Below are 27,703 nucleotides of genomic sequence, written 5' to 3' on the forward strand. Positions count from 1 at the left end.
TAAGGATAGAATACTTGAACACCTTAGGGATATTAGGAATGTTAAAGAAACCAGCGCACTATCACTACATGTAGCTAAAGAGGGTAAAGAACATAAATTTAGCTTTATGGTATTGGAGATTCTGCATAGTACCAAGAGAGGAGGTGACATAAATAACAGAACAGAATCTAGTGAACAGAAATGGATTTTGCGTTTTCAAGCTGATAAACCTCCTGGTTTAAACAACAGAGTTTCCCTGAAACCCTTCCTTAAAGCACGGCCATTAAAGCATTGATTTCACTAATATTTTATTATACATATTTCAATAGTCCATCTTTTATTATTTTTTACTTTTATATTCATTACCATTTTTAAGTACATATTGTTCATTTAGTCTGTTTTTATTCAATTTTTTAAAGATCTATATATTCTACAGATGTATTTTATCACATGCTTTTCAGCTATGATGCACATTTTATCTGATTTTTGATTGGATGTTTTAGTGTTTAAAAATGTAACTGTTATTCTACCTTTGTTGGTCTCATGAAGCGGATGTTATTCTGAGAAAGCGCTTCCTTACTACAATAAAGGACATATTGAGTTTCACTGCTGTGTGGAACCAGATTATTTTTCTTTTCCTTGTATTCTCTGGTTTTTACATCTGATTCCTTATTTGGTTCAAGGACTGTTTTTGTTTGGTAATGTATAGTTATCCCCTTTGGAAAAAAAACATGCACCCATGAATTACCACATAGGTGGCAGTACACTAAACATCTAAAGTGTGATGAGAGACTTAGGGACAGAGGTGGACAGTGGTCTCACCTTCGATAACGACATCGCCACAACAGTCAGGAAATGCTTCTATGTGGCACACTTAATCACTAAGGGCATGTGATTAGGGACAGAGGTGGACAGTGGTCTCACCTTCGATAACGACATCGCCACAACAGTCAGGAAATGCTTCTATGTGGCACACTTAATCACTAAGGGCATGTGACATGGTCTGGCAGGGTTTGTTCCCTAAGCCATGCATGTTTTCTAATGACAGAACCAGTGACTGCTGCCCTGCAAGAAGCTTCTAGGGCATCAAAACCACAGTGAAAAGTATGTTTAGTTACTTGACTTGCAGAATGCATCAAGTCTTGTAAATCTTTAGATTCTGCCCAAGCAGGAAGGGAAGACATTTTTGTTTAAGGAGTTTCAAGGTATGCTGTTGATATTTAAGCATATGGAACTGACAATTTAGTGCCCTGATAGCAAGAGTAGCTGAGGTGTATACCTTTTTACCCCATCTGTCCAATGCTAGGGAATCCCGGTCTGAGGGAGTGGGATTCTTAGCAGAGGTAGCTTCAATTCTTTTAGGACCTTGAGAAATTACCTCAGGGTCAGCTGTTGCATTTTTAAAAAGATATTTGTGTGAGTCAGGGACTCTGTAGTACCTGCCTGGTTTTCTGGGAGCAGGAGGTAGGATGTCAGGAGTCAAGCTAGATTCAAGGAAAACATCATCCACCACATCCAGAACTGGGGGGATGGCTAAGGGTATGTGTTGTGGAGGATCTACGAATTCCCTTTTTAGACTGAGGGTAGTCCTGACTCTCCCATTGGAAATGGTCCCTTAAAGTATGCAGGGTTTCCCCAAAGGAAAAATCCTCTCTGGGAGAGGCTGAAGGAATGGACTCCTTTGCATCAGAATCCTCATAAGTGGAGAGGGGTTGCATATGTCTTCATAGTCAGATGCATCAGATTCTTCTGACTAGTTCACCCAAAACTACTGGGGACAGATCTCTTTTCCCTTTTGAGGTGGTAGCTTGGCTTCCCCTGATCAGCATGATAAGGTCTTTCCACCATTTTAAGCATTTGAGACTGAGGCAAGGTAGCAGGCGCCTGAGAGTGGGTAGACGGTTTCTTGGGTGTGGTTCGAACCCTGGGCATAAGGAACTTGGTTGTTTTCGAAAGAACGGTAGTCACAAAAGAAGACGTTGGTTTGTGTCGAGATTCGGTGGTGCAAAAGACTTCCTCGGAAGCCAGTGCCTGCTCAGCGGCTCTGGATCCATCCAAGGTAGAGACGACCGCAAGATCCTTAGTCGAAGAAGAGTTTTGCAGTATACCGGACCTCCGAGAGGGTCTCAGTAGCAGCCTGCGAATCAACTGAAGCGGGCATCATGGGCTGCGAAAGCTCCTCACTGAGTATTGGAGGACTGACGACTAGTTTAATGGAAGCATTGTCAGTAGGTTTGGACCGGTGCGGTCCTGCCTCTGTCTATCTTTACATTTTTTCGGAAGATCTGCTGTCAAGATGGCTTACCAAAGCCGTATCGGAATTCAAGGACTATAAATTAAAATATCTGGCTACAATAAGGGCCCGAGATGGACAGTTCTGGCGTTAAAGCACAGAAGCGACAACGAGTAACATCGTGGTATGGGCCTAGACAAGCAGTAAGAGTGGAAGTCTCAGTGTGGGATTTGCTTTCCACAGGCAAGACAATTCTTAACTTTTTCTGACATCGGTTAGTACAAGAAAAAAGGATCCCCAACAGGGTGCTTAGCTTTAGAAGACTTCAACTTCAATTCGGAAACAAAAACTCAGGTAGCGGCAGACCAGCACTCATGCAAACTGCTTATGCTCCGGGCTCCACGGCAAGAAAGAGGCAGGAGTGTAGGCTGCCCTGTTTCTTCACACAGCAAATTAATGTAGTTTTCGCCTTCTTCCGAGGTGGCTTGTCGAAAGGGCCTATTCCTCCCTCCATGCCTAATGTCAAGCGTCTGAGTCTTTGGCTCTCAAGATAAAGATTCAAAGCCGCTAATTGGCTATGTAGGGTCTTGGGGACGAACAACTTACAGACTGAACAGGATGTATGGTCGTGGGCCTCGCCTAGACAAAAAATACACTTATCATGTGTGTCCCTGTGAGGAATTTGTCTCCCACAAGCACACTTCCCTTTCCTAGCTGACATGCAAGTCTAAACAGTAAGCTAAATAAGTAAGAAAACCCCACCAGGCACTTATCTGTAATGGTCAAAAATGGTCGACTGGTCTTTAATAATTTGTAATGCAGTCATCTGAAGAAACGCACTGCAGATATGGAATTGGCAAACGGGCATCCGATGATCACAGCAGCAGAAAAATTCTGATGAGGGTACATGCAGACATCACTTTTATACCCAACGTCGGTTTATGGCCCTGGTAACAGACATCACACGTACCCTCCTGGACTAAGACTTTGGTATACTGGCCAGATAGTGGTGCTGCAAGCAGCCACTCCCTACTGTTATGAATACTGCAACATCAGAATAGAAGGACATCATATGTGTTATTCTATCAATTTTCTAAGTTTGTAAGAGCAATAGTCTAAAAATTCTCTCTATTTTTGGGCCTTTGCACCCCATTTTATATGGCTTTGTCCAGATTTCTTGCTCTTAAAGGTTCAGAAGCATGGATTTGATTCATGCAACTTAGTCTATGGTGCTACACATTAAGAAGAGGGTGCAGAGAGCTGCCAAAAGTTAGGCAAGGCCCTTTATCCCAAACCATCACCTACTATTTAGCAAATATCTTGTAATAAAACAGGGACAACAGAGTACCTGGGGATCAGAATGTCATGAACTACAGAAAAAAGCCAAAAACTTGGCTTACCAACATATGAGCACACTGACTAAATAAAATTGATTGCAGGTATCCTCAAGTAGCAATGAAGGCTGACTAGTAACAGGTAAAACAGGCTGATCCTGCAATGGAGTACCAAGGAGCCAGCATCTGGCTATGGCACAATCAAAAAGTTAACAGGGACTGCCTGGCATCCAAGAAGGCAAGCTCAATGAATTTGAAGCAGCTACCACAGACAAATAAAAGACTGGCAGTATGCCAGGAATGAGTCAAGCAAAGCAGCACCTGAGGCCAGTGCCCTCAGGTCTACAGAGGACGGATATGACCTCAACAGTCATGTGCTTTTGCTCATAATTTCATTTGCAATTACTTTCTTAGGCTTCCCCATTATTCTATACTTTTCCCTGCCCTCAAAATTAGTGGAAGGCTTTTTGGCTGTGTGAGGAGTATAGATATCCCTTTTATCAGCACTAGGAGCTTTCTGCTAACATTTCTCATTTCCCAGAGAAAGGTCTGCTTAATGCAAGTTTTACAACATTCACAGCTGAAGACCCTGCTTTTCCTTCCCAAGACAAAACAAGCACTGAAGATGAGAGTCTTTTGGAAGAATATTTTGACAGAATTTCACTCCAACTGACGCACTTCTTGGTGACTTCCTGGGACATTATGACCACTGAAAAACATCTTCCATAATATGCATTTGTAAAGTTATGGTCAAATGTCCACAAGGGAGCATTAATATCAACACTGAAATTAAGGCTGCTAGAGTTGTTAGCAATAATGTTTAATAGGTCATTGCCCCTTATCTTATTCTTGAGCAGCTGGGTTAAGCCATGTAACAAAATGATATCCAAGAATTATTGCTCAAAATTGAATCCTACTCTAAGGTTTATCTAATCAACACAGGAGTAGTTACAGTCTGCCTAGCAAAGAAATCATAATGTTTAATAGAATTTGCAGATGAACACCTACAGCTAACTATTAAGCCAACCTTTTCACTTCTGATTCTTTAAATCTAAATTATCATCTAGGATCACATTAGAAATTACAGAGCTGTGTATAAAAAACACATCACTCCTCACTTGTATAGCTTTCTCTTAGACATTCAGATTTATCCTATCCTGAAAATATAGCACCTTTGGAACCCCATACTTATAAAATTGCCACAATCATGTAATTCACTTGCCTCATTATGATAACTAGATTATGTTTGCTATAGATGCTTATTGTATTACATCTTACAATACTATTAAATATTTTACTTCTTGACTATTTCTCTTATTTGCATGGTTCTTAAAAATGATTAATATGAAAAGTAATTTCTGCACTAATGCAACCTGCCCTATATAATGGCTTAATTGAAGGTTTAGCCAAGATAAAAAAAATACTCAGTCATTCAAACCTATTGCCCCAGGTTAATTATCCTTTATCATATTTATCATCCAAGAGAGTATGACTTGGAGGTTAAGTAAGTGTGGCTCCCAATACATGATAAATCATAATAAAATTTAACAGCTGCATGCAACAATTCATGGTGGCAAATGAGATTCCTTTCTATTCTACAATTAATATCAGTGCAGTGTACTGAAAGGTGTTGCTTTCAAGGGCATGATATTTGCCCAACATAAAAGGTCCCCAAAAAAATATCACCTAGGGGCAAGCAGTATGTAAGCATACCTGTGTGTACATAACAGCAAAAAGATCACTACTTTAAAATACATATATGTACTCAAACTCATACAAGTTGAAACCTGCATACAGAAAAGATCCAATGGAAATAAAGCTTGCATTGAAGAAACTGATGGAATATGAATGAAACAAACAACTGTTTACTTCTTGCAGCAAAAAAGTGATGGACAAGTCTGAAAAGGAGAAATTTTTGATGCAAGCTGTGGAGGAAGTCATCTACAAATCTGTGACCTTTAAACCTTTAACTACAGAATTTACTACAAGATTGTTAGCAGCTTTATAGAAAAAATAATCCCAAGTGGCAATTTACCTGGAAACGGTCTACTTCACAGAAGTAATCATTTCCATTCTCTGGCTCAGACAAAATTAACCTGTTACATATCTCAGATTCCTGCACCTTATGCAGGTAATACCTGAACTGTCCGTGTAAACACCATGCTACCTCAGCTTCTGTCCTCACAAAAAGTAGGAATTTTAAAGACTAATTCAAGAGCAGTACCAAACCACTTTCAGAAAGAAACAAAGATCAAACCTAAGGATTTCCTTGATCATCTGTCCCCAGATGTCCAGTGAAAAGGACTGATATTCCTGTGAAGCTCTTTTTAAGTAAGAGCCGAGGAGCTTCAGAATTCGGCTGCTAGAAAACTCATGGACAAAACTGAAATTTTACGATGATTCTTTAATCCAGGAAAAATCAAGAGAAGCAAGCAAACCCAGTCCTACAACAAAGTTATTATTGCAGCGAACTGTCTGGCAGGGTCAACTTTTTATACAATATGGGCAATGCTGTGGGGCACTTAAAGGTTTTCCTTTGGCAGTGGAAGGGCCTCTTCCTGTTTTGAGGTCAGTTGAGTCTAGAACAGGAAGAAGCAGAAAAAAGGGTGGGTGGTTATAAAGGTCCTCCAAACAACTGCAGAACTTCTATCTCAGAAGATCAGCCAGTCCCCTAAGCCGGCTAACTAAAATCTTATTCATTAACTTCTCCTTCAGGGAGAAGGATCTCAACCTTGCCATGCTGTGCAGACAAAATGCTCAACTCTTAATTCCCTCCAAAGGACCAGCATAATTAAAATTAGAATGGGGAACATTTTGTTTTTTCTTTTTTTTTTAAACTTCAGCATAATGTTTGCCTTTGAGTCTGTATGCCAACAAGCCTCCCCACAATCAGACATGGACCACTCATTCCCTAACCTGGGAATTTCACCTAAGATTTGAGAGACAGCTGCCCAGAGACAGCATTCATTCAAGCAGTAATGACTGTGCTTCACGCCCTCTCTGGCTTTCTGGCAATGGCACTATTTGCAATGGAGTGAATTGTGTGTGGATGAACCACATAACCACAAAAGCCCAAAATGGCTTCTCCATGCAAGTGCATGCTTCTGCACATCCAGAGTGAAAGCTTTGCATCAGACAGGGGCTTAGCAAGCCTTAAAACACACTCCCATGCCATGCGTTTGCACTAATGTCTCTCTGCTGAGGGATTGTGAAAGTGCACTGCTGGTTCTACCCCACCCTATCCCTCCCAGGGTAGGATTATACATCCTCCCTTATCAACTCCAAGTGCCTGATCTACTAAATGAACTCTGGTTAAATGGGCTGCAAAATCAGGGCTTTATCTATCTACACCTCCTAAGCTGGCTTCCTGTGGGACGCACAATGTCTAATTGTACAAGAAACAGACACAATCTTAAGAAGGTCCTCCTTGAGCCCAAATTCCATGAAGTCTAACATTTTTAAAGCCTTTCTATTTGGGGCAGGAATTTGGGTAGTTGAAACTAACAGTTGAGGGCTCTAAGGCCCAACAAGGAGAAAAGTACACTTTTTTACTCAAACCTAGCCCTAGACTACTACTCATGTGGCACAGTGGCAAAATGTTGTGGTCTCTGGTACTTTTGCTGGAGAAGAGAGATGAGATAGGAATCATCATAAGGATACTGAGTAGCTTAAGCAGGAGGTTGTAGAAAGCATCTCCATTGTAAGTGGTTAAAGAGGCAGAGTTTGTGTGTTCTCCATACTGCAGTCATGGCATCTCACATGACAGGGTCAAGAAGGATAATCCAGGGCTCTTCAACCTTTTTCACAAAACTCTGGAAGGGGGGGGTGGAGGGGGGCAAGACAGTCAGCCTGTTCCTCATAAGCCTGAAGGCCTTTCCACAGGAGAACCTATCCAGAACAGAGGTAGTTGGGCCTCCATCACAAGTTCTTACTAAGCTTACATCTAAAGATACTATTGATGATCTTAGCACATCACCTAGTAATGGTGGAACACTTATGGAAATTATATACAATTGAAAGATCACACAACAGGAGGAAAGGGCAAATTCCCAAACCTAGCTGTACCACGATCTCACACACAATGCAGCCAGCAGGCTGAAAAGGAAGGGAAAAACGCTATTTATTCTTACAGACTGTAATCTCTTTAGCAGAAATCTGGCATAAACATGACAGCTTTTTGAGGTGTGTTTTCATAGTCAGTTAATTACATCTGATGTCTGGCCTTTCTATGCCATTAGTCTGACCTGCCTGTCAAAATCCATTTCAAGGCAAATTAAGTCAGATTCTCTTCTCTATTCATATACAGTTGCATAAGCTTAGAAGGAATTGTTACACCTTTGGTCATCAACGGACAATTGTGATACTTCTTGCAATAAAATTTACTGAAATTAATGTTTTTTTTTTTTTTTTTTTTAAATCAAGAACAAGACTCCTTGCAACAAAAATCATACCTGGTAATACCAACACCATAGAAGGCCATCCTGAAGTTCCTGAGAATTTCTTCAGTTCTACCCATGTGTTGAGGCTTTCATGAACTGCTGTATGCTTTGGACTGACACCCATGCTCTGGAAAGTTCTACAAGGAATCATCAAGCGGAGAACATCCTCAGTTTGGGCAGTACCGCACTGAGGGTCGAACTCAACTGTAATCCATCTAACACACTCTGGAAAAGCCACCTGAAGTGCAACAAAACTTAAGTAAGAAACTATAGTAAAACAAAAAGACATCAGAATAAGATGGCCTATTGCTTTCTTCTTTTCTTTACTTTAAACAAGGAACTAATTCAAAAGGTACAAATGTTGAACAGTGAGACATCACATCAACAAAAAAGAAATAACACTTTCTTTTTTTCCCTATGTTATTTTTGCTCTTCATACCTTCAGATCATCCAGCCTCCCTGTTCTTTGACTGGACAGTTCCCATTTGCTCTACTGCTATTGGGTATCCACTCAGAGTTGAGATGAAAGCTATTGATAGGTGGCTAAGCACTCACACAGCAAGGGTACTTCGTTTTCTCACTGGCATCCCACCAAAGACAGCACTGTTGAATAACCTACCAGCTTACTGGGAGTGGGAGATGAGCACACTGCAGCACCATGGTGACCCACAACACCCTCTCCTTGTGACTGCATTATTTGGCACATTTGCTCTGAAGGCTAGCACCCATGGTGCCTTGGTGAGCCTAATGCCTGTACCCAGTCAACCCATCTACATTAGTGCCCCTGCTCTCAAGGTTAACAGTGTATACAGCTGGCTTCACTGCTCCTTTGCTTTCTCAGATGCAGCCATCCATCCCAACTGTCAGTTCTGTCAAGCATTTCAGCTACTAGAATCTGGATCACTAGCTTTGTGGCCAAAGAATTATACCTCTGTACCACCAGTGCTGGGAATATAATGCATCCTTGACACATCAGAGGTTCCATGAGATCACCTCAATCTTTTCACAAATCACTTGTTGGGTGCATCTTCATCATAAATCAGAATTTCTCATTTTTTTTAAACACTGCATTTGGGAACATATGAATGATAGTATCAAAAACAGCCTCCTAAATAAAAGAACTGAAAAAATTATTGTACTTTACCAATGGACTACAATGCTTTACCAACAATCTATGTCCGTATGACCTCCCACCCACAGCAATTGTTTCTTGATGGTGGTGGTGGTGGTGGTGGTGGTGGGGGGGCTTTGACAGAAGGTAGAAGTAATAACTGACCGTTATTCACAGCTACACTTACATGCTCTGTCTTCATACAATAGAATCAGTAGAGATTTTACTGTTAAGCTTGGTGACATTTCAATTGCAGAATAGTATGACAACCTCCACTTGTTAAATATGAACGTAGTTCACCGGATTATATAAAAGTAGACATAATGGATCTCTCAGAATGTCTGTCAAGATAGGTATGAGCCTTGCACTGAGCAGCATTATACCTGAACCAAGGCGAATGCCACAGTATGACCATAAAATGGTTGATTTTAATAATTGGCTTAGTTTCTGGTGTAACACCAGGGGAATCCAATATCTGTCAGCATTAGAGGACATGGTCAAAAGACCATGCTACTTTGACCAGAATGGGCTGAACCTGTCCTCCCTAGGCTTTTGGATATTGGCTAAAAAGTTACCGCCCCTTTAGAGACCTTTTTAGGCAATGCCAAAAAGAAAAATCTACCAACACAATGAAAATGTCCCACGACCACCAGACACTCCGAATTCGGATCACAAGTGTCACTTTCCAAAATGAAAAAGCAAACTGTGTCGAGTATAAAGTTTATTCCACAAACAAACCACCGTAGTGTTAAGCGCTTTCACTCAGTAATTACTGAGCTTCCTCAGAGAAGGAAGCTCGATAATTACTGAGTGAAAGCGCTTAACACTACGGTGGTTTGTTTGTGGAATAAACTTTATACTCGACACAGTTTGCTTTTTCATTTTGGAAAGTGACACGTGTGATCCGAATTCGGAGTGTCTGGTGGTCCTGGTGTGTTTATTTTTCTTGGCTTCAATTTTTTGGATATTTCTGTGGTTTTTGGTACAATGAAAATGTCTACAAGCAACCTTAAGGTGTCACTGCTCAATGCTAGAAGCCTAAACAAAAAACTCCACATCCTTCAAATCCTCCTCATTCTGGAGAATGAAGACATCTGTGCCATGACTGAGACTTGGTTTAAAGCCATAAAAGGTACTTCAGAAGTGCAAGGCTACAGTGCCTTCCACACATTTAGAGCAACAGCACAGACTGCAGCCAAAGGTGAAGGAGTCTCGATCAATGTTAGCAACAAAACATACCTCCAGGTTGGTTAAACAGGATGATACCATGGAAGTCATTCCATGTGCAAGTCACAACAAATGAGGTCCCTCATCATATCATGGCTAGCTACCGGTCATCATCTATGTCCCATGACTCTTACCTAAACCTACTAGAGGTGCTCACTGTCCAACCAAACACCCTATTCATGGGTGAATTTAACTTCCCCTCTATAGGTTCATAAGTTCATAGAACGGCACTAGGCTAATGGCCCCAGAACCCTTACAAGTCTAGCCATATTTATCCAGAGTTGCCTCAATTGTCAGTGGTTAGGTAAGTAAAGTTCACACAGGTAAGGGTCTATATGGTAGTGAAGACTGACTTCCTCTGTACAGGAGAGACATGGGTGCCACCGCAGGAGTGAATTTGCAGTCACCCATTCATTGATCTAGGTTGTGTTTGAAGATGGTCAGGAAGGGATTCTGTTTCACATGAACTGGAAGCTTGTTCCAGAGATGTGGCAGTCTCCATCTCTCCAGCATGACCTGTCACCAGTGCAAAGTTTTCTTTACAGTGATAATCAGTCCATCCATAGTATTTCCATAAATGTTATATATAATGCACAGATACCCAAAATTATGTTTTTTACTACACTTTCACAAACTGTCATATCTTGAAAACTCTGCAACTTAGACATATATTTTTAAAACATTTTTGTTAACCAGACACACTTTCACATGACAGAAAAATTCACGAGTGCATGCTTTTTGAGATATTTACAGAAATATGAAAACAATGCTTAATTCTATAATTAGCAATATAAAGAACATTGAATATCTCTCAAGATGTGCAACTTGCACTGCAAATATCAAAGCTAGTTTTCTTCATCTCATGTTTCTCCTGATGTCATAGAACAGTTTTGCAAGTGACTTGTTTTTTTGAAGTATTAAGTGCATATGTAACTATTGTTTATTTTCATTACTACTAACAAATAAATAGCAATATCTCAGATATAGTGTGATATATAAATATGAAAATATGAATAATAAGTGACAAAGAGAGATTCATTTCTCTACTGCAGGACATCTTAGACTAACAATCCCAGTGTCATTTTGCTAATAACGTCTTGCTCTTCCTAATACTGCCTACTATTAGCTGGTAAATCACTTAAAGATGCCAGACTCAAAAAAGGTCTGGATGTCACATGGAGCTATAGGTGTAAAGTGGAAATATACAAAAAGGCGCTATAGACTTGAATAAACTAGTATGCAAAAAGTACAGTTTTGTACCTACCATAAATGTAGATGTTCGAGTGTTCAGCCTACTGCAGTTATCACACTTGGGTTATCCTGCCATCAGGCGGTCCCGCAGTCGGCCTGAATTCCAAAGTCTTGGTCCGGCGTCGGTTGCTGTCGCTTCTTCCCTGACGTCAGTGCACCAGGGGTATATACGAGGCATCCGACACCATTTTGTTCAGTTTTTCTTGCCCCAGATGTCAGGTGCCCCCAATAGGTAGGCAATATATATATATATATATATATATATATATATATACATATATATATTGCTATATAAAAATGTACATATAAAAATAAAACAATACCTTCAGACACAAGCAAATACACCACAGAGGTTGTATAGGATAGAATGGTATAGATAAGTCCAGCCAGTTCAGAGGGGATGGAGGGAGGGTAACCTGGACTGCAGCAGGGTGAACACTCGAACATCTACATTTATGGTAGCTACAAAAAGTACAGTTTTGTACCTACCATAAATGTAGATGTTCGAGTGCTAATACAGCTGCAGTCATAACAGATGGGTTCTCCTGCCGTCAGGCGGGTCCTCGGTCGGCCGAATTCCAAAGTCTAGGTCCGGCGTCGGTTGTTCGTCGCTTTCTTTACTGACGTCAGTGCGATAAGGGTATATAAGACACAGCCGACGCCATTTTCTTCAATCTTTCTTGCCCCAGATGTCAGGTGCCCCCAGAAGGAAGGCAAAATATATAAAAATATATATATATATATATATATATATAATCATGCATTGCAATATAATAAAAAAACAGTAGTTGTAAGCAAATACACCACAGAAGGATAACCCAATCAAGTTGTGAGATGAGGAGTTAGCCACTAGGTCTGTACCCAGAGGGGAAGGAGGGAGGGAAACCTGGACTGCAGCTGTATTAGCACTCGAACATCTACATTTATGGTAGGTACAAAACTATACTATGTTCATTGTGCATACAGCTGCAGTCATAACAGATGGGTAGAATCCCAAAGCTACGCACAGAGTGGTAGGCACTTGGTGGAACTGGGAGGAGCCAGAATGCCCTGCAACACAGCAGTGGCAAAGCCTGCTCTAGTTTTGGAGTATAAAGGAAGGTGGTAGTGTTTAGTGAAGGTATGCACAGAACTCCAAGTGGCTGCCTCTAAAATATCTTTGGTAGGAACTCCTCTGAGGAAGGCTGCAGAGGTAGCTGTGGCCCTTGTGGAGTGGGGTCTGATGCCTGCAGGTACAGATTTACCATGAAAGGAGTAACAAAACCGTATGCAGTGGCCTATCCATTTTGAAATAGTCTGTTTGGAAATTGGCTTCCCTTGAGCTCCTACAGCATAGGACACAAAAAGTTGTTCTGATTTCCTGAAAGGCTTTGTTCTGTCCAAATAGTAATGTAGCCGTCTATGGATGTCTAAGGAATGTAGCAGCCTTTCCCCTTTGTTGTGAGGATTGGGGTAAAAGGTAGGTAAGTGTATGGCCTGATTTAAAGCTACCCTGGATACTACCTTAGGTATAAATGACGGGTTGGTTCATAGGGAAACCCTGTCCTGATGGAAGATGAGAAAGGGCTGCACAGCCATGAGGGCTTGTAGTTCCAAAACCCTACGAGCTGAGGTAATGGCCAGAAGGAAAACTGTTTTCCAGGACAAATATTGCAAATCTGTTGAGGCAGCTGGTTCAAAGGGAGGCAATGTTAGTTTTTCTAGAATGTAATTAAGATCCCAGGCTGGAATTGGTTGTTTCCTTGGAGGTCTTATATACTTAGCCCCTCTGAGGAACTGTCTTAAGAGTGGGTGGGAGAATAATGGTGAATCAGTGTTGTATTCAGCAGAAATGGCTGAGGCATGGATTTTGATGGAGGAAAATGAAAGTCCACTGTTCAACAGCTCAGCTAGATACTGTAATATCTGAAGTAAATTCAGTTTTCTAGGATCCTGGCCTTTTTTCTCATTCCAAGTGCAAAACCGTTTCCATTTTGCGGAGTAAGCCTTTCTAGTAGATGGCCTTCTGGCCTCCAAAATGACATCCTGCACCTCCTTAGAGAGTAGGGTCTGTTGTGGTGTTAAGGAATTTTCCATGCAGCCAGATTGAGTGTTTTCAACTGACTGTAAAGAGTTTTGTAGCTGTGCTGAGTCATTAGAGGTAGAGTCCAGGGAGGAGAATGTGTTAGGCTCCTCAGGAGTGGGTACCAGTGTTGTCTTGGCCAGTCTGGAGCGATCAATATCATCTTCGGTCTGTCTGCTCTTGCTTTCAAGAGCACCTTGGGCAGAAGAGGCAAAGATGGGAAGGCGTAAACTGTCCGTGCTGCCCAAGTGAAAGAAAGGGCGTCCACTCTCCAGGCCTTTGAATGGAATGTCCTTGAGCAGAATTTTGTCAATTGATGATTCCTGTGGGAGGCAAAGAGATCTATGTCTGGCCTTCCCCACGCTTGGATTATCTTTGTAAACACTTCAGGATGCAACTTCCATTCCTGCGGGTCTGTCATATTTCTGCTTAGATTGTCTGCCAGCGTGTTTTCCAAACCTGGCAGGTACTGTGCTTGAAGTTCGATTTGCCATTCCAGAGCTAAGTTCCAAAGTGACATGGCCAGCCTGCACAGGGGGTATGAATGTGTTCCTCCTTGTTTGTTTATGTACCACATTACTGTGGTGTTGTCTGTTCTTATCAATAATTGCCCTGGATGCAGGAGGTCCTTGAAAGCTGTAATTGCATTTATCACTGCTAGCATTTCCTTTTGCTTGATGTGAAGGTGCTTTTCCTTTTGGGACCATTTGCCCTGAATGCACCTGTCTGTCATGTGTGCCCCCCAGGCGTAGTCTGAAGCGTCTGCTGTGATGACTTGATTTGCTTGAGGCTTGCAGAATGGCAGACCTGTGTTTGTTTGGCATGCTTGGGCCCACCATAGAAATTCCTTTTGCAAACATGGGATTAGTGGTATTATTGTTTCCAAACTGTGGCTGTGTTGAGACCATAGGTTTTTTAGGTACCATTGAGGTTTCCTCATACGCAACTTTGCACATGGGATTAGAAGAACGCAAGATGCCATGAAGCCCAGAGCCTGCAGGATTTTCCTTGCAGTAAGCCTGGTACAATTTGCTAGTATTTTGAAGTACTGAGTTAGTTGCCTCGGTTTTTCTGGCGTAACATAGGCCATCTGGGTGTTTGTGTCCAAGTTGGCACCCAGGAAAATTATTTACTGAGATGGTGTTAGCCTGGATTTCTCTTTGTTGACTGTGTATCCCAGAGAATTCAATAACCGTGTTACATAAGCCAGATGTTCCAGAAGTATGTGTTTGCTGTCCGCTTGGATCAGGCAATCGTCCAAATAAGGGTAAATTTGTATCCCTTGAAGTCTGCAGTAGGCAATTACTGATGCCAGGCATTTCGTGAATACTCTGGGCGCAGTAGATAAGCCAAAGGGCAATGCAGAGAATTGATAGTGGATTGAACCTGCAAGAAATCTGAGGTATCTTCTGCAGTTTTGTCTGATTGGGACATGCAGGTATGCCTCCTTGAGGTCCAATGTTACCAGCCAAGACTCCTTGCCCAGCATGGGAAGAAGCTGCTGTAAGGTGAGCATCTTGAATTTTGGTACGAGTAGAAATGTATTTAGGATGGAAAAGTCCAAAATGGGTCTCCAATCGGTTCCCTTCCTTGGTACCAGGAATAGTCTGGATTAAAAACCTTGACCTTGTTCGTGAGTAGGTACCTCTTGAATAGCTTTCATGTCCATGAGCTTTGAAATTTGTATTTGAGCCTCTGCCCTTTGATTGTGTGGCAGGTTCGGCATGCCTCTCATTTTTGGAAGTGCGTGAAAATGAAATCTGTAGCCTCTGTTTATAATGTCCAGGATCCATTTGTCTGTTGTGATAATATGTCATTTTTTTGAGAATAATGTCAGTTTTCCTCCCAAGGGTGCTGCCAGCTGAGACTTGCTTGGCATGCAAAGGGGAAAGTCATTGGGTTTGTTTCCTGTATTGTTGTGCACTGTCTTCGCCACCTCTTGGTGCTGGAGTTTGCCATTGTCTGCCTCTATATGACCCTTGAGATTGTCCTCTGCCCCTTGTGCGCCTGTATCTACCTCTTTGGGGCTTGTCCGTGGCTGGAAAGGACCAGTTTTTTGAAGGCCAATTTCTGCTAAAACGTGGTGGTTGTACCTGTAGAAAGGCTTTGACAGTTTGCATAGATTTAACTTTTTCTTCCATTTTCCGTAGTATCTCCTCAGCATTAGTACTGAATAATACATCCTTTTGTAAAGGAGCATCTAGAAGTTTAGCTTTAACATGATCAGGCAAGGTTTGTTCCCTAAGCCAGGCATGCCTACGAATGACTAATCCTGTAACAGCAGCTCTACTTGAGGCCTCTAGAACATCATAGCCACATTGTAATGTGTGTTTACCCACTTGTTCTGCACTATGCATCATATCCTGTAACTCCTTCAAATCTGGTTGTTCAGGTTGTGACATTTTATTCCTTAATTGTGATAACAGAAACTGCTGATATTTAAGCACATGGAACTGACAATTTAAGGCCCTCATGGCTAGGGTGGCCGAGGTATATACCTTTTTTCCCCACCTTTCTAAGGATCTAGACTCTCTTTCGGAAGGTAATGGGTTCTTAGCAGTAGAGGCCTTCATTCCCTTGGGGCCTTGAGAAATGGTTTCAGGGTCAGCATTATGGCTTTTGTAAAGAAACTGGTGTGAGTTAGGAACTCTGTAGTACCTATCAGGCTTGACTGGGGCAGGAGGCAGGGAATCCGGATTAAAGCAAGCCTCCGAGTAAACATCATCAAGTATGTCCAGGACAGGAGGGATCGCCAGAGGTCTGTGCTGAGGTAGCAAAAGAAATTCCCTAAGTCTTTTCTTGGAATCTGAAAAATCTTGGCCTTCCCAATGGAAGTGTTCCCTCAAGGTATGCAAGGTTTCCCGAAGAAAAATCCTCTGGGGGAGATACAGAAGGAATGGACTGCTCTGCATCAGAATCTTCAAAGGGAGAGTACGAGTGCTCCTCTTCATCAGAATGTTCTGAAATAATGGAGCCCTGGTCAGAAGAGGGATAAACTTCCTCCACTCTGGGTCTCTTGTCCGAAGGGGGTTGGGAACCCCTGATAAGAGTAATTAAATCCTCAGCCATTTTGAGCATCTGCTTTTTAGGCATGGGGCCTGGAGATGGGCCCTGTGCAACAGGCCTCTTGGGATGCATGGCCGATTTGGATTTAGTAAAGGCCTTAATGGAAAAGGAAGATGAGGGTCTGAAGACACCATGGGTGGAAGTGGACCTGTCCACATTAAGAGGCTCAACACTCACAGTGGCTTCGGTAGCTGTAGTCAGGGTATGGGCCGAGGTACCTGCGGTCTCGGTTACAGAAGACACTGCCAGAGAAGTGTCGTCGGTAGTCAGGGGCTGCGTAGGGGCCTCGCTGAGAACCGGACCACGTGTAGCCGGTTTTGGCGTGGTGTCGGTGGAGGCCGCGGACCTCACGTGTCGGTCTTTGTCCTTGCGTTTTTTGGACAAAACGGAAGTCAGAGTCTCCGACGACATTTTATAATCAAAAGCTTTACCAAAAAAGTGCTGGGCGAACTCCACCCAACGCTTAATAGTGCGTTTATTGAAAGTAACACAAAAGCGACAGCCCGAGACGTCGTGGTCTGGGCCTAAACAAGATATACAGAGGGAATGGAAATCCTTATGCGGTATTTGCTTCCCACAAGAAATACAATTGTTAACTTTGTCTGACATCGGTCTGAGGCAAGAAAAGTTTCCCCAACAGGGTACTTAGCTTTAAGAAGACTTCGGTTTCCAAATTTTCGTAATTTCAGGAGCTGGCCGACCGGCACTTGCGAACTGCTTCTGCTTCAGGCACCGCACGGCAAAAAAGACTGGAGAAAATGGTGTTGGCTGTGTCTTATATACCCCTGTCGCACTGACGTCAGGAAAGAAAGCGACGACAACCGACGCCGGACCTAGACTTTGGAATTCGGCCGACCGAGGACCGCCTGACGGCAGGAGAACCCATCTGTTATGACTGCAGCTGTATGCACGATGAACATCTGTACTATGTTCATCGTGTTACCCTGCTGCAGTCATCACACTTGGGTTGAATCCCAAAGCTAAGGATGGGGTGGTGGAGTTAAACAGGGTTAGAAGCAGCTAGTAGGCCCTGCAAAACCGCAGTGGCAAAACCAGCTCTAGTCTTTGAATATAGAGGTAAGTGATAGTGTTTGGTGAAGGTGTGCACTGAACTCCAAGTTGCAGCTTCCAGAATATCCTTGGTTGGCACTCCCCTGAGAAAGGCTGCTGATGTAGCTGTAGCCCTGGTGGAGTGGGACCTAATGTTACCAGGTACCGGTTTCCCATGATGCTTGCAGCAGAAACGTATGCAATGTCCTATCCATTTTGAAATGGTCTGTTTTGAGATAGCCTTTCCTTGTGATCCTGCAGCACAGGCTACAAAGAGCTGGTCAGATTTTCTGAAAGCCTCAGTTTTATCAAAGTAGTAACGTAATTGCCTGTGAATGTCCAAAGAGTGCAGGAGTCTTTCTCCTTTGTTCTGGGGATTTGGGAAAAAGGTGGGCAAATGAATGGTTTGGTTTTGGGCCACACTGGATACCACCTTTGGCATAAAGGAAGGGTTAGTTCATAGAGAGACTCTGTCTTGATGAAAAATGAGGAAAAGCTCCACTGCCATTACTGCCTGTAGCTCTGAGGCTCTTTTAGCTGAAGTTATTGCTAGTAGCAGGGCAATTTTCCATGAAAGAAATTTTAAATCAGCTGAAAAAGCTGGTTCAAAGGGCGGCAGTGTAAGCTTTTCCAGAACAAAGTTGAGATCCCAAGTAGGTGTTGGTGCTCTCCTGGGCGGTCTTATGTTCTTAGTCCCTCTGAGGTACTGTCTTAGGAGTGGATGTGAAAATAAAGGAGGATCCGTGTTGTAATGAGCTGAAATTGCTGAGGTGTGGATCTTAATAGATGAAAAGGAAAGTCCTTTGTGCAATATCTCAGTTAAATATTGTAGAATCTGAGGAATGTTGGGATCAAGGGGATTTTGGCCTTTAGCCTGGTTCCAAGCGCAAAATCTTTTCCATTTGTCTGAATAGGTTTTCCTGGTGCTGGGCCTCCTGGCCTCCAGAATGACATCCATAACAGCTTTGGATAGAGGTGTTGGCTGGTTGTTTAGGTAATTTGCCATGCAGCCAGGTTTAAAGTCTTGAGCTGGCCGTGTAGAATCTGATTGTCTCGCTGGGTGAGCAGGTGAGGAATTTGTGGTAAAATCCATGGTGGGCCGTGGGCCATGTTCCCTAGAATTGGATACCAGTGCTGGCGTGGCCAGTCTGGTGCAATAAGTATCATTTGTGGCCTCTCTAATCTGACTTTCAGCAGTACCTTTGCTAGAAGAGGCAGTGGAGGAAAGGCATACACTGTTAATGTTTTCCAACTGAATGAGAGGGCGTCCACTTTCCAAGCTTGTGGGTGGAATGTCCTTGTGCAAAATTTTTGAAGTTGGTAGTTTTGGAGGTTGGCAAACAGATCTATGTCTGGGCGTCCCCATTTCTGAGTAATCATTGCAAATACTTGTGGATCTAGTTTCCACTCGTGGGGATCCATGATGTTTCTGCTTAGGTCGTCTGCCAATGTGTTTTTCTTTCCTGGCAGGAATTGTGCTTGTAGTTGAACTTGGTAAGACAGTGCTGTGTTCCACAAGGTCATTGCTTGCCTGCATAGAGGGTATGAATGTGTGCCCCCTTGCTTGTTTATGTACCACATTACTGTGGTATTGTCCGTCTTTATTATTAGTTGTACTGGGTGTAAAATGTCCTTGAAAGCTTTTAGGGCATTCTGTACTGCTAGCATTTCTTTTTGATTGATATGCAGATGCCTTTGATCTGTAGTCCATTTGCCCTGAATGCACTGTCCTGCCATGTGTGCTCCCCAGGCATAGTTCCATGCATATGTTGTCACAGTTTGCCTGGCTGTGGGTAAGGTGAAAGGCTGACCCTTGTTGAGGTGACATGCCTGTGCCCACCATAGAAACTCCTGTTGAAGGCAGGGAATGAGTGGTATCATTGTTTCCAAGCTGTGGCTGTGCTGAGTCCATACGCTTATCAGGTACCATTGTAATTTCCTCATATGCAGTTTTGCAAATGGTATTAGTAGTATGCAAGATGCCATGAATCCCAAGGCCTGCAGAATTTTTCTTGCAGGGAGTTGGGTCTTTGTTGCCATTATTTTGAAGTACTGAGTCCGCTGTTGTTGCTTGTCTGGCGTGAGATAAGCCATCTGGGCCGTTGTATTCAAGCTGGCACCCAAGAATATTATGTTTTGTGAGGGCACTAGTTTTGATTTCTTTTCGTTTACTGTGTACCCTAGGCAACTTAGAATGTGTTTGACAAATGCCAGATGCTTTAAAAAAATGTCCTTGCTTTCTGCTTGAATAAGGCAGTCATCCAGGTATGGGTATATTTGAATTCCTCTTTGTCTGCAGTAAGCAATTGCTGGTGCCAGGCATTTTGTGAAGACCCTGGGCGCAGTAGATAAGCCAAAGGGCAGTGCAGAGAATTGATAATGGGTTGAACCTGCAATGAAGCGGAGGTATCTTCTGCAATTTTGTCTGATAGGGACATGCAGGTATGCCTCCTTGAGATCCAACGTTACTAGCCAAGCACTCTTGCCCAGCATGGGAAGAAGCTGCTGTAGTGTTAGCATCTTGAATTTTGGTACTTGCAGATAGGTGTTCAGAATTGAAAGATCCAGAATGGGTCTCCATGCTTTGTCCTTTCTTGGGACTAAAAAGAGTCTTGAGTAAAATCCTTGTCCTTGCTCCTGTGTAGGTACCTGTTGAAAGGCTCTCATGTCCATGAGAGCTGTAATTTGTTTTTGTGCCTCTGCCCATTGATTTGGTGGCAGGTATGGCATTCCTTTTATCCTTGGCAAGGTATGAAAGTGGAATCTGTATCCTTGTGAGACAATGTTTAGGACCCATTTGTCTTTTGTGATGATGTGCCAGTTGTCTGCAAAAAGTGCTAATTTTCCTCCCAAGGGAGCTGCCAAGAGAGATTTGCTTGGTAGTTTGAGGGTTGAGTCATTGTATTTGTCTTCTGCTAGCTTGGGGCCTATCTTCTCCTCCTTTCTAGGTAGCAGCACCACATTGGCGAAGTTTGTAAGGGCCTTGTGACTGACCTCTGCCCCTTGGGCGTCTGTATTTGCTCCTCTGTGATCTGTCAGAAGCTGGAAAGGACCAGTTTTTTGTTGGTCAACAACAAAAAAAATATATATACATACATATATATATATATATATATATATATATATATATATATATATATATATATATATATATATATATATATATATATATATATATATATATATATATATATATATATATATATATATATATACATATACACATATATATACATATACATATATATATACATATATATATATATATATATATATATCCTTTTATTTATTTCTACCAAGAAACACTTCCCGAAGGGGAAGAAGACATACTGAATAACCAGGATGGTACTAGCCTCTAAGTCAACAGTCAGCCAGGAGGGGGAAGGAGGGACGTGAGAATAAAGGCGAGATAAACAACTCACATGGAACGTTATGGTAAGTACATAACTTCTTTATGTGAAGTTGTTAAATTTCGCCGTTTATTCTCACTGATGGGTAGCGTCCCTCGCACCCTCAATCTTGGGTGGCTCATGGAAGTATGTTTTTCAGTACCGTGGAACCAAAGGAAGACCTGTCCCTGGAAGCCTTATCTACTTTGTAATGCGTGATAAAGGTATGAGGCTTAGAAGACCAAGTGGCTACAGTACAAATATTGTCAAGGGGCAATTTAGCTTAAAAAGCGGAAGACGTAGAAACGGCTCTGGTAGAATGAGCCTTAGGTTTGTGTGTCAATGGCATGCTTACATTCTCATAAACAAAATATATACAATCTGATAACCATTTAGATAAGGTTGTTTTAACCACTGGATTGCCTTTTCTGACTTCTGAGAAGGATACAAAAAGTTCATCTGATTTTCTAATATCCTTAGTTCTGTCAAGATAAAATCTGAGCTGCCTGTGTACATCAAGTATGTGCAGCATGTATTCCAATTTGTTAGAGTGGTTGGGAAAAAAAGACTGGCAGCTCAATGACCTGATTGATATTTGATTCAGAACAGACTTTAGGTAAAAACGAGGGGTTTGTTCCGATACATACTCTGTCAGCATGGAAAATCATGTAAGGTGGTCTGACAGTTAATGCTTGAAGTTCTGACACTCTGCGGGCAGAAGTAATGGCCACTAGAAAAATAGTTTTCCAGGATAAATATTTGAGATCACAAGAAGATGCTGGTTCAAAAGGGGAAAGAATAATTTGAGACAGCATAAAGTTTAAACTCCAGGGGGAATAGGGAATTTTGATAGGAGGTCTCATGTGAAGAACACCTTTAAGAAAAGTCTTAGATAATTTATGGCCCATAACATTTGAGCAACCAAACCCAAGGTGAAAATTTGAGATGGCAGCTAATTGGACTCGAACTGTAGCAGCTGCTGCCCCTTCCTTAAAAATCTTTGTCAAGAATTCTAAAATGGATGATAGCAGGGCTCGGAAAGAGTCAATTTTCTGCGTGTTGGCCCAAATTGAGAACCTTTTCCATTTACTGCCATATAATTTCCTGGTAGATGGCTTGTGAGAAGACGAGAATTTGTCTTGTATCTTCTGAAATTGAATGAAGCCTGGCAATTAGGGGAAGTGGATTAGCCAAGCAGTCAGTTTCAGGGACTGCAGTGAAGGATGGTGGTCCCCTGACGGGTGTGTCAGAAGGTCCGGAACTGGGTCCAGGATCCATGGATCTTCCAACAGATGATCGAGGCCAGTAGGGGGCTATGAGGATAACAGTCCTTCACAGCGATTTTGCTTTCTGTAAAAATCTGGGTATCAATGGGAAGGGTGGGAATGCATAAATGAGACCCGGGGGCCAATCGTGTAAAACTGCATCTCTCGGGGGATGACCAGGAGTTGGTATTAGGGCAAAGTAGCTTCTGCATTTTGAATTGATATGGCTGGCAAAGAGGTTGCAGCAAGGCTGGCCCCATTTGTGGAAAATCAACTCCGCAACCTGTTTGAGAGACCACTCATGAGGTAGCAATAGCGCCCTGCTTAGCTTGTCCGCTATCACGTTGGATTTCCCCAGGATGTGCATTGCTAACAGAAAATGCTGGGACGACACAGCCCACTGCCAGACCCTGAGGGCTTCTCGACAAAGGGGGTAAGACTTGGTTCCACCTTGCTTGTTCAAGTACCAGACTACTGACATGTTGTCCATCTGAATTGCAATAGTTCCTAGAGGGAGAGAGTCCTGAAAGTACTGCAATGCCAGAAGTACCGCTCTCAACTCTAGAACATTGATGTGCAGATGTAATTCTTGATCTGTCCCATGTGCCTTGGGCAGTCTTTCCCTGGAAATGCCCCCTCACCCTATCAGGGAAGCATCCGTGGTCACAGTGGCTACTGGGGGGGGGGGTGGGAGAACAAAGGGTCTTCCGATTGTGACATGAAGAGACATCAACCACCACCGAAGGTCTCTCTTGCAAGAATCCATGAAGAGAATCATGTGGTGCATCGGTAGTTTCTGGTACGACCACTGAGCAAAGAGGAGCCATTGAAGAATTTGCATATGCATCCTTGCGAGTGGTATAGCCAGGATTGCTGCCGCCATCAAACCTAGCACCTTTAAGACCTCTGCTGCTGTAGCTTTGTTCTTTGACACCAGTGAGCTGACGTGTTGGCGGAGAAGTGAGACTATTTCGATAGGAAGAAGTAGAGTGGTAGTTGAGGTATCTAACTCTGCTCCTATAAAAACGGCATGCTGCGATGGCGATAAGGCAGACTTTTCGAAATGGATTGTAATGCCTAATTGATGGCAGAGTGTCAGAGTGTATTGTGTTGCCTAAGTCAATTGATGCCTGGTAGTAGCAGTGAGGAGCCAATCGTCTAGGTATGGAAACACCTGGAATCCTAGACGTCTCAGGTGAGCCATGACCACTGCCATGCATTTGGTGAACACTCTGGGGGCTGTAGTGAGACCAAAGGGCAGGGCTTGAAACTGGTAATGATTGGCTCCCAGCCGGAAACGCAGGTGATCTCTGGAGCATCTGTTCATCTTTCTGTGATAGTACTCGTCCTTGAGATCTATGGAGCACATCCAATCACCTTTCCCTAGGAAGGGAAGAATGGACTGAAGCGTGACCATTTGGAACTCGAACTGGTTGAGTCTGTTGAGGTCCAAGATAGGTCTCCAGTCCCCTGTTTTCTTTGGTACCAAAAAGAATCTTGAGTAAGTTCCGAATCCAACTTGGTCTGCTGGGACTGGTTGGATGACTCTTTTTTTCCTAGCAATCTGTGGACCTCTATGATTGCTTCTTCCCTGAGATTGGCTGGAACATCTGGGATTCTGTTTACAGGAATGGGAGGGGTAGAGAACGGTATGAAATATCCTCTGGAAATGATGCTTTGTACCCATGTATCTGATGTTATGTTTAGCCAGGCTTTTAAAAGACAAGCGACCCCCGACTGCCTCAAGAGCTGAACGGCCGGGCCCCCTTTCAGGGGCGCTGGTAGGGTTGACCGGAGAACTGACCCCTGTCACCCTGTTGCTGCGGACCCCCTCTGCCGCGGGGGTGGCGTCTTCCATTATAACTCCCTCCTCTGCCTCTAGAGGGGGTTTCTCCACGTGTGTCCTGAAAGGCTCCCTGTGCTTTTCAGAACCACATTTTCCCTCCCCTAGGGCCCTTGAGGTAGGGCCGAGTAGGGTTAGAAAAACGGACTCCAACGGCAGATAAGGTCTTGCCTTCCTGCTCACACCTGGTTAAAGTTTCCTTTACTTTAGGCCCAAACAGTGATGAGCCATCGAATGGGGTGTTGATAAAAGAAGACTTAAAGGGTTCTGCAAAGGAACAGAGACGCATCCAGGCTTGTCTTCGAAGAGCAATGCCCGAACTAGCGGCTCTACTTGAACCATCAGCTGCATAGGATATGAGACGCATGGGCGAGTTTACCACTCAGTTTACGGTAGCGAGCTGGGTGTTGACTTTGTTGGCCAGCCCTGCAGCTACAGTACCCTGGACAGTATCTCCTAGCTCTTTCAGGAGATCTTTTTGTAGTCTCGTAAAATGGGTTAAGTAGTTCAGTGATCGCAGAGAAAAAGTTGCTGAACTAAACATGCATTTCCCATATCTATCCGTGACCCTAGAATCTCGGTTAGGAGGATGGATAGATGTGGATGTCTCAGACACTTCCTTTTTTGTGGCTGCAGCTACCACCATGGCATCAACAGGCACTCCCTTTGTCAAAAATGGCTTGTCCACTGGGGCAGACATGAATTTATTGGGCTTGCGAGGAACAGGTTCCATGGCCTCCGGTGACTCCCACGCCTTACGAGAGATCAGTTCCATGAGCTCATCATAAGGCGGAGACACCCAAGAAGTGGAACGTTGAGACCCAAAAACCTTCAAGAGCAGTCTTGGACTGCCAATCGCCCCTCTGACTAAGGATCTCTAGTATCTCTGCAAAGCAGATATCCTCAGCGGGGGATCGAGTGGACCCTTCTGTGGGGAGACTAAGTGCCTCCTCTTGCACAGTCTCTTCCTGGGCACCTCCTCAGTGAGGGGATCTGGGGAGGTCTCAGAAGAGCAGGGAACGCCCTGTGGGGGAACTTGAGGCTCAGGGTCTCTACGCTTATGGGGACCGGTAGACAAAGAAGTAGACACAGGAGCTTGAAGGGAAAGGGAAGGCCGAACCGATGCTGACGTTGTCTTGGGGGACAAAACACTCCTCATAGCATTGAAGGCACCATGGCTCCGACAAGGAGGAGTAGACAGACCCAAAAGTACTGTCCGATCCTCCCGCACCGAAACCATGGGCTCCGAGCCCGAGGTAGGAACCGAGCTCATCCGAGCCGAAGCCCCAAGAGGAAGAGTCGGCACCGACAAATTGGTCCGACTATCCTCCCCGGACCCGATGGGAGAGCGTCAGCTCCTACAGTCCTCGGTCGGTGCCGAGGACATCCGAGGAGATGGAGCCGATAACACCGGTGCGGCTCCAAGGGTTCGACAATCATCGGTTCAGTTTCCTTCGGCTCCGAGAGTCCAGTATGGCTCGGAGAAGGAGTAGACAAATCCGGTTCCGTGGTCTTCGGCACAGACGATCTGGTCGGGGCTGACAACAATTTGGCAAGTCCTGGTGCCTGTAAAAGATCTGAAGATTTTGTGGATTTGGACCCTCCCTCTGAAGTTTTTGCCTTTTTTGCCACTTTGAGATCTGAAGATTTTGTGGATTTGGAGGACGTGCAAGTACCCTCATGGCACTAGCCAATCCATGTCCAAATCTGAAAGGCTGACTGAGGACTTAGATGAATGCACCGAAGGTGCTGACTGGAGCAAAAGAGAAGAGGGAACTTCAGAGACCGGCTCCAATACTGAGAGCTGGCTCCGAATCAAAGATACACTCGGTTCTGAGGTCTGTGGAACCGATGACCCTCCCTCTGAAGTTTTTGCCTTTTTTGCCACTTTGAGATCTGAAGATTTTGTGGATTTGGAGGACGTGCAAGTACCCTCATGGCTACTCAACACCTCAGAAAAGAAATGCTGCAGTAATCCCCTGTCTATTCGCTTCCTCCTTCTCTCCAAGAGGACTCTTGAAGAAAAGGAATGGCAAATGCTGCAAGTGTCTTGGAGGTGTTTAGCCCCCAGGCAGTAGACACATTGAATGTGTCCATCAGTGATGGACATTTTCTGCCCACAATCTGGGCATTTCTTGAATCCTGATTAGGATGGGACTTTTCCTTGTCATCCAACATATTAAAGGTAAAACAAACCAGTATAATGCAAAAAACTAATACAGTAAAGTCCTACTTTACTTGTAAAGACCCACAAAGCAACTAAGCCCAACCCGGGCACTATCTACATCAATTAACTATATTTTACAAATACAGGGCTAGAGAGGCCCACAGAGGAAAAACCCTATTAGAAAAGAGATTAATAACTCTAAATAGGGCTAAAAAGCCCACACAAAACAACTAAGCCAACAGGGCACTAACTATCCAAAATTAGAAGTTATGTACTCACCATAACGTTCCATCTGAGTAGGTGTATTCATTTGTCTGCAACCTGTGGGGTTATGGATCCGATATCGGATCCGAACCGGCATGGTTTTCCAGCTATGGATCCAAGCTCTCAGCTCCTCCCCTCACCCATAATGCCCTGCTCTACCCTCATGACCTCAGATCGAGTTTGCCAAAGCAACAATACCCTAAAAAGGGTTAACAAGGAATATGCAGGAAACTGAAAGGCCAGGGGGATAGGAGGGCGGGATGGTTGCAGACAAATGAATACACCTACTCAGATGGAACGTTATGGTGAGTACATAACTTCTAAATCTGAAGTAGGATATTCATTTGTCTGCAACCTGTGGGACAGAGTCCCCAGCTACCTGAATCTTGGGCGCCATCATGGAAGGATATTCCGAGCACCGGAGCCAAAGGATGCTCTACCCTAGATGCAAGATCCAACTTATAGTGGGAAATAAATGTATGAGATGAAGCCCACGTGGCTGCTGCACAAATATCATCTAGAGGAATCCTAGCCTTGAAGGCTGCCGAGGTAGATACTGACCGGGTTGAATGGGCATGAACACCGGTCGGGCCTTCCTGACGCTTGATAAGCCAATAAAATGCACTGTGAAATCCAGCGGACAGAGAAACTTTAGAAATTGGCTTGCCCAAATTGAATTTTGCAAAGGAAATAAACAGCTGGTCGGATTGCCTATGACCAGCTGTCCTGTTGAGATAAAATCTAAGTTGCCTGTGAACATCTAGTGAGTGTAGCTTATATTCACCTTTGTTTTCATACTTAGGGAAGAAAACAGGGAGGTTAATGGATTGATTGATGTTTGCTTCAGAAGCGATTTTAGGAAGGAAGGACGGGTTGGTCCTGAGGGAGACACGGTCCGGATGAAATACCAAGTAAGGAGGTTTAGCTGATAAAGCTTGAAGTTCAGAAACTCTCTTGGCTGATGTAATGGCTACCAAAAAGGCTGTCTTGTAGGACAAAAATTTGAGATCCACCGTAGCGGGC

The 27,703-nt window shown here is 43.5% G+C and overlaps 1 protein-coding gene across 1 annotated transcript in view; it reads right to left on the reverse strand.

Annotated features, from left to right (window-relative positions):
* The window catches only part of MYCBP2 (MYC binding protein 2), a gene marked incomplete in the record, with an annotated part of 5,088,083 nt that overhangs the window by 2,389,164 nt on the left and 2,671,216 nt on the right, over window positions 1-27,703 (reverse strand). The window contains 1 exon segment of the mRNA XM_044072904.1: window positions 7,998-8,223. Coding sequence (XP_043928839.1) covers window positions 7,998-8,223 — 226 coding nt within the window.

The sequence above is a fragment of the Protopterus annectens genome, chromosome 5.part1 (genome assembly GCF_019279795.1).
Source record: "Protopterus annectens isolate FY-2018-M chromosome 5.part1, PAN1.0, whole genome shotgun sequence".
Lineage (NCBI taxonomy): Eukaryota > Metazoa > Chordata > Ceratodontiformes > Protopteridae > Protopterus > Protopterus annectens.